Raw genomic sequence first — 13585 nt, 5'->3', positions numbered from 1 at the left:
CCATCGTTACCGATCGATCGACCCATCTTCTCGCGAATGATACGATGAATGCGATTTAGGATGTCGTAGGATCCGTCGATCGCGTGAAAACTGGTAGTGAAAAGCGATAGTGGTAACACGTTCGAAACATAGGCGTTAATCAACGTCGAAATTTCGGGTGAACTCTATCGGATGGACAATCGAGCGAATGCTCGAAACGATACACGATTTCAATTCTGTCTACTCGATGTCTGTCGTAGGCGCGCTCTGACAGAAACATTTATAAAATTGGAAAGTTTGTTCTCTGGGGAGGAAATTCTTTTATTTGACCTGCGATCGATCGAAAGATAGGAGGCGTGTTGTTATTTTCATTTTTCGAGATGGATGTTTCGGATAAAACGCGTCGTTGCGCAACTTAGATACTCTACTTTGATAATGAAATATACGTTCGTACGGGGATTGAAATACGAATTCGCGTGGGAATTTTTGGGGAAAAGATTGTACTCCACCCGTTATCCGTGGATATACGGATGGTCTCGTTTTTTCCTCTTCTTTTTCCTTTTTCTTTCACTTTTTCCTTTAATAAATGGCCAGAACGTTGGTGCAATAAAACTCGCGTTCTTTGACAATTTAGAGTTACCTGTTCCGTCGAGCAAAGGTTATATTTCATCCTGTAAGTTGCATCCAGCGGTAGGAAGGCGGACGTAGCGAAGGTCACGTTGCAATTTATGTCCAGCCGCTACTTTATCGCTGGAAACACGACCGGTGCACCCGGTTTTACGTTGATATACGATTTTTATCGAGAAACAATCGTTAATTGGATACAACAGACGAGGCACTGGAGTTCTGATTTTTCGTTCTCCTACGTAGTTGATATTGCTTTCACATCTACAAATAAGATCATAGAGTAACGATGGTGAGAGATAAGTCTCTTTGCCTCTGTGTCGTCAGTCGTCCCATTAGCCATTTTATCATCTTTAAATAATATATGGACAGGTGTGAAGAGTCGCGAGTGACTTTGGCGATCACCGAGACAAAATGGTACTTTTCAGGACATCATCCAAGACGGATGCTGCCACCGTTCCGAGAAGAATTATTACACCGTTATAAGAAGAATTAATACTCGAAATATTATAAAAGGAAAAAGAAGGGAAGACTCTCTGGTTTTGTTAGTTTCTAACTATAGAAGGTCAAAAAGCTATACAGAGAAAGTATAAAAGCCTAAAAAAGAATTTAATGCACAAAATGATTCAGAAATGAAAAAGGTCGATTATTTAACATTACTTGTCAGCAAGGCGAAGTAATTTAAAAGTGCAATTTACAAAAGTTTCTAAAAAAATTTGAGAGAATGGAGAAAGGACAAGTTCAAGTAAAAGTACCTTAAAGCCAATTTCTCAAAGAAGAAAATCAATTTCGTGAAGCAGTTAAAAGACACTCCGAAGAAACAGGTTAGAAGAGCTTAAAAGTGACCAAGTGTACAAGGAATAGAGGATAAAATTTAATTGTGTAACCTAAGCTAATTCCCTAGGATCGGGAAATTATTTCAATTTATAACAGTTCACACTCCCCCGAAGTTTCAGGAAGGATAATTATCTCTGTCGGTCGTTGAAATTCGACAAATCCAATAATAGGAACTTCAATTTCGATATTGTAGCAGGTTCGAATGAGCGTAAAACTGCCGAAAGAGGTTCACCCGACGATGAGTCTGGAGTTCGCAGGAAGTTTGCCCTCCGGCTCTGGGGAATGATGACGAAGAATGATGCTAAAGAGGGTAGAAGGAGGGGAATGAGAGAAGAGAGAACAGAAAGGCCGTATTTCGACAAGTTCTAATTAATCGGTGGAAAAAAGTCAAAAGTACTTCTACTTGCCCGATAGTGATATCCATTAGTCCCGTTAGTTGCCGATTTCCGAAAGTTGAGGATTTCGTACCGTGCCAACCCGTCCCCGTGCTCGTCGAACTTTACCTCGCTGCCAGCAGTGTCTGAAACATCATACTCGTGAGTTCCCTTTTGTATTTCCAGAACGCGGAAGCTGAGAAAAAATACGATTTCGTACAGTAAAACACAGAGAATGTAGGGGCAAAGCGATAACAGCAGTTTAATCAATTTCGTATTCCCGTAAATCGGCATCTAGACGTTTAAAGTTCGAAAGCGCGTATAGATGCATCTAAACACCGATTCTCGTTCTACTGCAGCCTATAATGTTCCTAGCCGTGCATTTAGAATTATTCATAATTCTTAATCTTTCTCCTTTTAGTACAATTACGAAGTGTGAGTAAAGTTTAATGTCTCTCGATAAAATCATTTTCCAAGAACTGTTCTGTATCTATAAAACAATTGGCTTCTGTCCGAGGCTAGAAGTCAGCGTAGATCTTAATAATTAGATATGGAACAGAACCAAGTCTGCTTCTGGCCAATTATGTTATATGAATTTAAGATAGATGTAAATGCAACTTAAAATTACTTAAAATTCTTTTTCATCTCCTTATCCTTAGATCTAATACTATCAGTCTACCATCATTTTCAGCCGTTGAAAAATCATTTAAATGGGAGGAAATATAAATAGATAGAGTCAAATGACACGTATGTATCACCGCTTTTAAATCAAAATCAACTGCTTTCTGTGAAAATCTATGGTATAAAGACAATTGTAAAGAAGTGGATGTTCAAGAAGTGAAATTTTGGCCAATTATGTTATATGAATTTAAGATAGATGTAAATGCAACTTAAAATTACTTAAAATTCTTTTTCATCTCCTTATCCTTAGATCTAATACTATCAGTCTACCATCATTTTCAGTCGTTGAAAAATCATTTAAATGGGAGGAAATATAAACAGATAGAGTCAAAAGACACGTATGTATCGCCGCTTTTAAATCAAAATCAACTGCTTTCTGTGAAAATCTATGGTATAAAGACACTTGTAAAGAAGTGGATGTTCAAGAAGTGAAATTTTGGCCAATTATGTTATATGAATTTAAAATAGATGTAAATGCAACTTAAAATTACTTAAAATTCTTTTTCATCTCCTTATCCTTAGATCTAATACTATCAGTCTACCATCATTTTCAGTCGTTGAAAAATCATTTAAACGGGAGGAAATATAAACAGATAGAGTCAAAAGACACGTATGTATCGCCGCTTTTAAATCAAAATCAACTGCTTTCTGTGAAAATCTATGGATAAAGACAATTGTAAAGAAGTGGATGTTCAAGAAGTGAAATTTTGGCCAATTATGTTATATGAATTTAAGATAGATGTAAATGCAACTTAAAATTACTTAAAATTCTTTTTCATCTCCTTATTCTTAGATCTAATACCATCAGTCTACCATCATTTTCAGTCGTTGAAAAATCATTTAAATGGGAGGAAATATAAACAGATAGAGTCAAAAGACACGTATGTATCACCGCTTTTAAATCAAAATCAACTGCTTTCTGTGAAAATCTATGGTATAAAGACACTTGTAAAGAAGTGGATGTTCAAGAAGTGAAATTTTGGCCAATTATGTTATATGAATTTAAGATAGATGTAAATGCAACTTAAAATTATTTAAAATTCTTTTTCATCTCCTTATCCTTAGATCTAATACTATCAGTCTACCATCATTTTCAGTCGTTGAAAAATCATTTAAATGGGAGGAAATATAAACAGATAGAGTCAAAAGACACGTATGTATCGCCGCTTTTAAATCAAAATCAACTGCTTTCTGTGAAAATCTATGGTATAAAGACACTTGTAAAGAAGTGGATGTTCAAGAAGTGAAATTTTGGCCAATTATGTTATATGAATTTAAAATAGATGTAAATGCAACTTAAAATTACTTAAAATTCTTTTTCATCTCCTTATCCTTAGATCTAATACTATCAGTCTACCATCATTTTCAGTCGTTGAAAAATCATTTAAACGGGAGGAAATATAAACAGATAGAGTCAAAAGACACGTATGTATCGCCGCTTTTAAATCAAAATCAACTGCTTTCTGTGAAAATCTATGGATAAAGACAATTGTAAAGAAGTGGATGTTCAAGAAGTGAAATTTTGGCCAATTATGTTATATGAATTTAAGATAGATGTAAATGCAACTTAAAATTACTTAAAATTCTTTTTCATCTCCTTATTCTTAGATCTAATACCATCAGTCTACCATCATTTTCAGTCGTTGAAAAATCATTTAAATGGGAGGAAATATAAACAGATAGAGTCAAAAGACACGTATGTATCACCGCTTTTAAATCAAAATCAACTGCTTTCTGTGAAAATCTATGGTATAAAGACACTTGTAAAGAAGTGGATGTTCAAGAAGTGAAATTTTGGCCAATTATGTTATATGAATTTAAGATAGATGTAAATGCAACTTAAAATTATTTAAAATTCTTTTTCATCTCCTTATCCTTAGATCTAATACTATCAGTCTACCATCATTTTCAGTCGTTGAAAAATCATTTAAATGGGAGGAAATATAAACAGATAGAGTCAAAAGACACGTATGTATCGCCGCTTTTAAATCAAAATCAACTGCTTTCTGTGAAAATCTATGGTATAAAGACACTTGTAAAGAAGTGGATGTTCAAGAAGTGAAATTTTGGCCAATTATGTTATATGAATTTAAAATAGATGTAAATGCAACTTAAAATTACTTAAAATTCTTTTTCATCTCCTTATCCTTAGATCTAATACTATCAGTCTACCATCATTTTCAGTCGTTGAAAAATCATTTAAACGGGAGGAAATATAAACAGATAGAGTCAAAAGACACGTATGTATCGCCGCTTTTAAATCAAAATCAACTGCTTTCTGTGAAAATCTATGGATAAAGACAATTGTAAAGAAGTGGATGTTCAAGAAGTGAAATTTTGGCCAATTATGTTATATGAATTTAAGATAGATGTAAATGCAACTTAAAATTACTTAAAATTCTTTTTCATCTCCTTATTCTTAGATCTAATACCATCAGTCTACCATCATTTTCAGTCGTTGAAAAATCATTTAAATGGGAGGAAATATAAACAGATAGAGTCAAAAGACACGTATGTATCACCGCTTTTAAATCAAAATCAACTGCTTTCTGTGAAAATCTATGGTATAAAGACACTTGTAAAGAAGTGGATGTTCAAGAAGTGAAATTTTGGCCAATTATGTTATATGAATTTAAGATAGATGTAAATGCAACTTAAAATTATTTAAAATTCTTTTTCATCTCCTTATCCTTAGATCTAATACTATCAGTCTACCATCATTTTCAGTCGTTGAAAAATCATTTAAATGGGAGGAAATATAAACAGATAGAGTCAAAAGACACGTATGTATCGCCGCTTTTAAATCAAAATCAACTGCTTTCTGTGAAAATCTATGGTATAAAGACACTTGTAAAGAAGTGGATGTTCAAGAAGTGAAATTTTGGCCAATTATGTTATATGAATTTAAAATAGATGTAAATGCAACTTAAAATTACTTAAAATTCTTTTTCATCTCCTTATCCTTAGATCTAATACTATCAGTCTACCATCATTTTCAGTCGTTGAAAAATCATTTAAACGGGAGGAAATATAAACAGATAGAGTCAAAAGACACGTATGTATCGCCGCTTTTAAATCAAAATCAACTGCTTTCTGTGAAAATCTATGGATAAAGACAATTGTAAAGAAGTGGATGTTCAAGAAGTGAAATTTTGGCCAATTATGTTATATGAATTTAAGATAGATGTAAATGCAACTTAAAATTACTTAAAATTCTTTTTCATCTCCTTATTCTTAGATCTAATACCATCAGTCTACCATCATTTTCAGTCGTTGAAAAATCATTTAAATGGGAGGAAATATAAACAGATAGAGTCAAAAGACACGTATGTATCACCGCTTTTAAATCAAAATCAACTGCTTTCTGTGAAAATCTATGGTATAAAGACACTTGTAAAGAAGTGGATGTTCAAGAAGTGAAATTTTGGCCAATTATGTTATATGAATTTAAGATAGATGTAAATGCAACTTAAAATTATTTAAAATTCTTTTTCATCTCCTTATCCTTAGATCTAATACTATCAGTCTACCATCATTTTCAGTCGTTGAAAAATCATTTAAATGGGAGGAAATATAAACAGATAGAGTCAAAAGACACGTATGTATCGCCGCTTTTAAATCAAAATCAACTGCTTTCTGTGAAAATCTATGGTATAAAGACACTTGTAAAGAAGTGGATGTTCAAGAAGTGAAATTTTGGCCAATTATGTTATATGAATTTAAAATAGATGTAAATGCAACTTAAAATTACTTAAAATTCTTTTTCATCTCCTTATCCTTAGATCTAATACTATCAGTCTACCATCATTTTCAGTCGTTGAAAAATCATTTAAACGGGAGGAAATATAAACAGATAGAGTCAAAAGACACGTATGTATCACCGCTTTTAAATCAAAATCAACTGCTTTCTGTGAAAATCTATGGATAAAGACAATTGTAAAGAAGTGGATGTTCAAGAAGTGAAATTTTGGCCAATTATGTTATATGAATTTAAGATAGATGTAAATGCAACTTAAAATTACTTAAAATTCTTTTTCATCTCCTTATCCTTAGATCTAATACTATCAGTCTACCATCATTTTCAGTCGTTGAAAAATCATTTAAATGGGAGGAAATATAAACAGATAGAGTCAAAAGACACGTATGTATCGCCGCTTTTAAATCAAAATCAACTGCTTTCTGTGAAAATCTATGGTATAAAGACACTTGTAAAGAAGTGGATGTTCAAGAAGTGAAATTTTGGCCAATTATGTTATATGAATTTAAAATAGATGTAAATGCAACTTAAAATTACTTAAAATTCTTTTTCATCTCCTTATCCTTAGATCTAATACTATCAGTCTACCATCATTTTCAGTCGTTGAAAAATCATTTAAACGGGAGGAAATATAAACAGATAGAGTCAAAAGACACGTATGTATCACCGCTTTTAAATCAAAATCAACTGCTTTCTGTGAAAATCTATGGATAAAGACAATTGTAAAGAAGTGGATGTTCAAGAAGTGAAATTTTGGCCAATTATGTTATATGAATTTAAGATAGATGTAAATGCAACTTAAAATTACTTAAAATTCTTTTTCATCTCCTTATCCTTAGATCTAATACTATCAGTCTACCATCATTTTCAGTCGTTGAAAAATCATTTAAATGGGAGGAAATATAAACAGATAGAGTCAAAAGACACGTATGTATCGCCGCTTTTAAATCAAAATCAACTGCTTTCTGTGAAAATCTATGGTATAAAGACACTTGTAAAGAAGTGGATGTTCAAGAAGTGAAATTTTGGCCAATTATGTTATATGAATTTAAAATAGATGTAAATGCAACTTAAAATTACTTAAAATTCTTTTTCATCTCCTTATCCTTAGATCTAATACTATCAGTCTACCATCATTTTCAGTCGTTGAAAAATCATTTAAACGGGAGGAAATATAAACAGATAGAGTCAAAAGACACGTATGTATCACCGCTTTTAAATCAAAATCAACTGCTTTCTGTGAAAATCTATGGATAAAGACAATTGTAAAGAAGTGGATGTTCAAGAAGTGAAATTTTGGCCAATTATGTTATATGAATTTAAGATAGATGTAAATGCAACTTAAAATTACTTAAAATTCTTTTTCATCTCCTTATCCTTAGATCTAATACTATCAGTCTACCATCATTTTCAGTCGTTGAAAAATCATTTAAATGGGAGGAAATATAAACAGATAGAGTCAAAAGACACGTATGTATCGCCGCTTTTAAATCAAAATCAACTGCTTTCTGTGAAAATCTATGGTATAAAGACACTTGTAAAGAAGTGGATGTTCAAGAAGTGAAATTTTGGCCAATTATGTTATATGAATTTAAAATAGATGTAAATGCAACTTAAAATTACTTAAAATTCTTTTTCATCTCCTTATCCTTAGATCTAATACTATCAGTCTACCATCATTTTCAGTCGTTGAAAAATCATTTAAACGGGAGGAAATATAAACAGATAGAGTCAAAAGACACGTATGTATCGCCGCTTTTAAATCAAAATCAACTGCTTTCTGTGAAAATCTATGGATAAAGACAATTGTAAAGAAGTGGATGTTCAAGAAGTGAAATTTTGGCCAATTATGTTATATGAATTTAAGATAGATGTAAATGCAACTTAAAATTACTTAAAATTCTTTTTCATCTCCTTATTCTTAGATCTAATACCATCAGTCTACCATCATTTTCAGTCGTTGAAAAATCATTTAAATGGGAGGAAATATAAACAGATAGAGTCAAAAGACACGTATGTATCACCGCTTTTAAATCAAAATCAACTGCTTTCTGTGAAAATCTATGGTATAAAGACACTTGTAAAGAAGTGGATGTTCAAGAAGTGAAATTTTGGCCAATTATGTTATATGAATTTAAGATAGATGTAAATGCAACTTAAAATTATTTAAAATTCTTTTTCATCTCCTTATCCTTAGATCTAATACTATCAGTCTACCATCATTTTCAGTCGTTGAAAAATCATTTAAATGGGAGGAAATATAAACAGATAGAGTCAAAAGACACGTATGTATCGCCGCTTTTAAATCAAAATCAACTGCTTTCTGTGAAAATCTATGGTATAAAGACACTTGTAAAGAAGTGGATGTTCAAGAAGTGAAATTTTGGCCAATTATGTTATATGAATTTAAAATAGATGTAAATGCAACTTAAAATTACTTAAAATTCTTTTTCATCTCCTTATCCTTAGATCTAATACTATCAGTCTACCATCATTTTCAGTCGTTGAAAAATCATTTAAACGGGAGGAAATATAAACAGATAGAGTCAAAAGACACGTATGTATCGCCGCTTTTAAATCAAAATCAACTGCTTTCTGTGAAAATCTATGGATAAAGACAATTGTAAAGAAGTGGATGTTCAAGAAGTGAAATTTTGGCCAATTATGTTATATGAATTTAAGATAGATGTAAATGCAACTTAAAATTACTTAAAATTCTTTTTCATCTCCTTATTCTTAGATCTAATACCATCAGTCTACCATCATTTTCAGTCGTTGAAAAATCATTTAAATGGGAGGAAATATAAACAGATAGAGTCAAAAGACACGTATGTATCACCGCTTTTAAATCAAAATCAACTGCTTTCTGTGAAAATCTATGGTATAAAGACACTTGTAAAGAAGTGGATGTTCAAGAAGTGAAATTTTGGCCAATTATGTTATATGAATTTAAGATAGATGTAAATGCAACTTAAAATTATTTAAAATTCTTTTTCATCTCCTTATCCTTAGATCTAATACTATCAGTCTACCATCATTTTCAGTCGTTGAAAAATCATTTAAATGGGAGGAAATATAAACAGATAGAGTCAAAAGACACGTATGTATCGCCGCTTTTAAATCAAAATCAACTGCTTTCTGTGAAAATCTATGGTATAAAGACACTTGTAAAGAAGTGGATGTTCAAGAAGTGAAATTTTGGCCAATTATGTTATATGAATTTAAAATAGATGTAAATGCAACTTAAAATTACTTAAAATTCTTTTTCATCTCCTTATCCTTAGATCTAATACTATCAGTCTACCATCATTTTCAGTCGTTGAAAAATCATTTAAACGGGAGGAAATATAAACAGATAGAGTCAAAAGACACGTATGTATCGCCGCTTTTAAATCAAAATCAACTGCTTTCTGTGAAAATCTATGGATAAAGACAATTGTAAAGAAGTGGATGTTCAAGAAGTGAAATTTTGGCCAATTATGTTATATGAATTTAAGATAGATGTAAATGCAACTTAAAATTACTTAAAATTCTTTTTCATCTCCTTATTCTTAGATCTAATACCATCAGTCTACCATCATTTTCAGTCGTTGAAAAATCATTTAAATGGGAGGAAATATAAACAGATAGAGTCAAAAGACACGTATGTATCACCGCTTTTAAATCAAAATCAACTGCTTTCTGTGAAAATCTATGGTATAAAGACACTTGTAAAGAAGTGGATGTTCAAGAAGTGAAATTTTGGCCAATTATGTTATATGAATTTAAGATAGATGTAAATGCAACTTAAAATTATTTAAAATTCTTTTTCATCTCCTTATCCTTAGATCTAATACTATCAGTCTACCATCATTTTCAGTCGTTGAAAAATCATTTAAATGGGAGGAAATATAAACAGATAGAGTCAAAAGACACGTATGTATCGCCGCTTTTAAATCAAAATCAACTGCTTTCTGTGAAAATCTATGGTATAAAGACACTTGTAAAGAAGTGGATGTTCAAGAAGTGAAATTTTGGCCAATTATGTTATATGAATTTAAAATAGATGTAAATGCAACTTAAAATTACTTAAAATTCTTTTTCATCTCCTTATCCTTAGATCTAATACTATCAGTCTACCATCATTTTCAGTCGTTGAAAAATCATTTAAACGGGAGGAAATATAAACAGATAGAGTCAAAAGACACGTATGTATCACCGCTTTTAAATCAAAATCAACTGCTTTCTGTGAAAATCTATGGATAAAGACAATTGTAAAGAAGTGGATGTTCAAGAAGTGAAATTTTGGCCAATTATGTTATATGAATTTAAGATAGATGTAAATGCAACTTAAAATTACTTAAAATTCTTTTTCATCTCCTTATCCTTAGATCTAATACTATCAGTCTACCATCATTTTCAGTCGTTGAAAAATCATTTAAATGGGAGGAAATATAAACAGATAGAGTCAAAAGACACGTATGTATCGCCGCTTTTAAATCAAAATCAACTGCTTTCTGTGAAAATCTATGGTATAAAGACACTTGTAAAGAAGTGGATGTTCAAGAAGTGAAATTTTGGCCAATTATGTTATATGAATTTAAAATAGATGTAAATGCAACTTAAAATTACTTAAAATTCTTTTTCATCTCCTTATCCTTAGATCTAATACTATCAGTCTACCATCATTTTCAGTCGTTGAAAAATCATTTAAACGGGAGGAAATATAAACAGATAGAGTCAAAAGACACGTATGTATCACCGCTTTTAAATCAAAATCAACTGCTTTCTGTGAAAATCTATGGATAAAGACAATTGTAAAGAAGTGGATGTTCAAGAAGTGAAATTTTGGCCAATTATGTTATATGAATTTAAGATAGATGTAAATGCAACTTAAAATTACTTAAAATTCTTTTTCATCTCCTTATCCTTAGATCTAATACTATCAGTCTACCATCATTTTCAGTCGTTGAAAAATCATTTAAATGGGAGGAAATATAAACAGATAGAGTCAAAAGACACGTATGTATCGCCGCTTTTAAATCAAAATCAACTGCTTTCTGTGAAAATCTATGGTATAAAGACACTTGTAAAGAAGTGGATGTTCAAGAAGTGAAATTTTGGCCAATTATGTTATATGAATTTAAAATAGATGTAAATGCAACTTAAAATTACTTAAAATTCTTTTTCATCTCCTTATCCTTAGATCTAATACTATCAGTCTACCATCATTTTCAGTCGTTGAAAAATCATTTAAACGGGAGGAAATATAAACAGATAGAGTCAAAAGACACGTATGTATCGCCGCTTTTAAATCAAAATCAACTGCTTTCTGTGAAAATCTATGGATAAAGACAATTGTAAAGAAGTGGATGTTCAAGAAGTGAAATTTTGGCCAATTATGTTATATGAATTTAAGATAGATGTAAATGCAACTTAAAATTACTTAAAATTCTTTTTCATCTCCTTATTCTTAGATCTAATACCATCAGTCTACCATCATTTTCAGTCGTTGAAAAATCATTTAAATGGGAGGAAATATAAACAGATAGAGTCAAAAGACACGTATGTATCACCGCTTTTAAATCAAAATCAACTGCTTTCTGTGAAAATCTATGGTATAAAGACACTTGTAAAGAAGTGGATGTTCAAGAAGTGAAATTTTGGCCAATTATGTTATATGAATTTAAGATAGATGTAAATGCAACTTAAAATTATTTAAAATTCTTTTTCATCTCCTTATCCTTAGATCTAATACTATCAGTCTACCATCATTTTCAGTCGTTGAAAAATCATTTAAATGGGAGGAAATATAAACAGATAGAGTCAAAAGACACGTATGTATCGCCGCTTTTAAATCAAAATCAACTGCTTTCTGTGAAAATCTATGGTATAAAGACACTTGTAAAGAAGTGGATGTTCAAGAAGTGAAATTTTGGCCAATTATGTTATATGAATTTAAAATAGATGTAAATGCAACTTAAAATTACTTAAAATTCTTTTTCATCTCCTTATCCTTAGATCTAATACTATCAGTCTACCATCATTTTCAGTCGTTGAAAAATCATTTAAACGGGAGGAAATATAAACAGATAGAGTCAAAAGACACGTATGTATCGCCGCTTTTAAATCAAAATCAACTGCTTTCTGTGAAAATCTATGGATAAAGACAATTGTAAAGAAGTGGATGTTCAAGAAGTGAAATTTTGGCCAATTATGTTATATGAATTTAAGATAGATGTAAATGCAACTTAAAATTACTTAAAATTCTTTTTCATCTCCTTATTCTTAGATCTAATACCATCAGTCTACCATCATTTTCAGTCGTTGAAAAATCATTTAAATGGGAGGAAATATAAACAGATAGAGTCAAAAGACACGTATGTATCACCGCTTTTAAATCAAAATCAACTGCTTTCTGTGAAAATCTATGGTATAAAGACACTTGTAAAGAAGTGGATGTTCAAGAAGTGAAATTTTGGCCAATTATGTTATATGAATTTAAGATAGATGTAAATGCAACTTAAAATTATTTAAAATTCTTTTTCATCTCCTTATCCTTAGATCTAATACTATCAGTCTACCATCATTTTCAGTCGTTGAAAAATCATTTAAATGGGAGGAAATATAAACAGATAGAGTCAAAAGACACGTATGTATCACCGCTTTTAAATCAAAATCAACTGCTTTCTGTGAAAATCTATGGTATAAAGACAATTGTAAAGAAGTAGATGTTCAAGAAGTGAAATTTTGGCCAATTATGTTATATGAATTTAAGATAGATGTAAATGCAACTTAAAATTATTTAAAATTCTTTTTCATCTCCTTATCCTTAGATCTAATACTATCAGTCTACCATCATTTTCAGTCGTTGAAAAATCATTTAAACGGGAGGAAATATAAACAGATAGAGTCAAAAGACACGTATGTATCACCGCTTTTAAATCAAAATCAACTGCTTTCTGTGAAAATCTATGGATAAAGACAATTGTAAAGAAGTGGATGTTCAAGAAGTGAAATTTTGGCCAATTATGTTATATGAATTTAAGATAGATGTAAATGCAACTTAAAATTACTTAAAATTCTTTTTCATCTCCTTATCCTTAGATCTAATACTATCAGTCTACCATCATTTTCAGTCGTTGAAAGATCATTTAAATGGGAGGAAATATAAACAGATAGAGTCAAAAGACACGTATGTATCACCGCTTTTAAATCAAAATCAACTGCTTTCTGTGAAAATCTATGGTACAAAGACACTTGTAAAGAAGTGGATGTTCAAGAAGTGAAATTTTTGTACGTTTGTCCTAATACATTTTGTCCTAATTCGATGATTAGAGATTACAGTTACGTT

General features: G+C 31.0%; 1 protein-coding gene across 9 annotated transcripts in view; it reads right to left on the bottom strand.

Moving 5' to 3' along the window:
• Mglur (metabotropic Glutamate Receptor) overlaps window positions 1-13585 on the bottom strand; it is a 45505-nt gene that overhangs the window by 9480 nt on the left and 22440 nt on the right. For all 9 annotated transcript variants that reach the window (XM_072020259.1, XM_072020253.1, XM_072020251.1 and 6 more), the window contains one exon: window positions 1848-1960. In XM_072020259.1, the coding sequence (XP_071876360.1) occupies window positions 1848-1960 (113 nt within the window). The remainder of the gene's footprint in view (window positions 1-1847; window positions 1961-13585) is intronic.

Source organism: Bombus fervidus, chromosome 17, assembly GCF_041682495.2.
Source record: "Bombus fervidus isolate BK054 chromosome 17, iyBomFerv1, whole genome shotgun sequence".
Classification (NCBI taxonomy): Eukaryota; Metazoa; Arthropoda; class Insecta; order Hymenoptera; family Apidae; genus Bombus; species Bombus fervidus.
The sequence above is the reverse complement of the archived record's forward strand: the minus strand, read 5'-3'. Positions and strand labels throughout refer to the sequence as shown.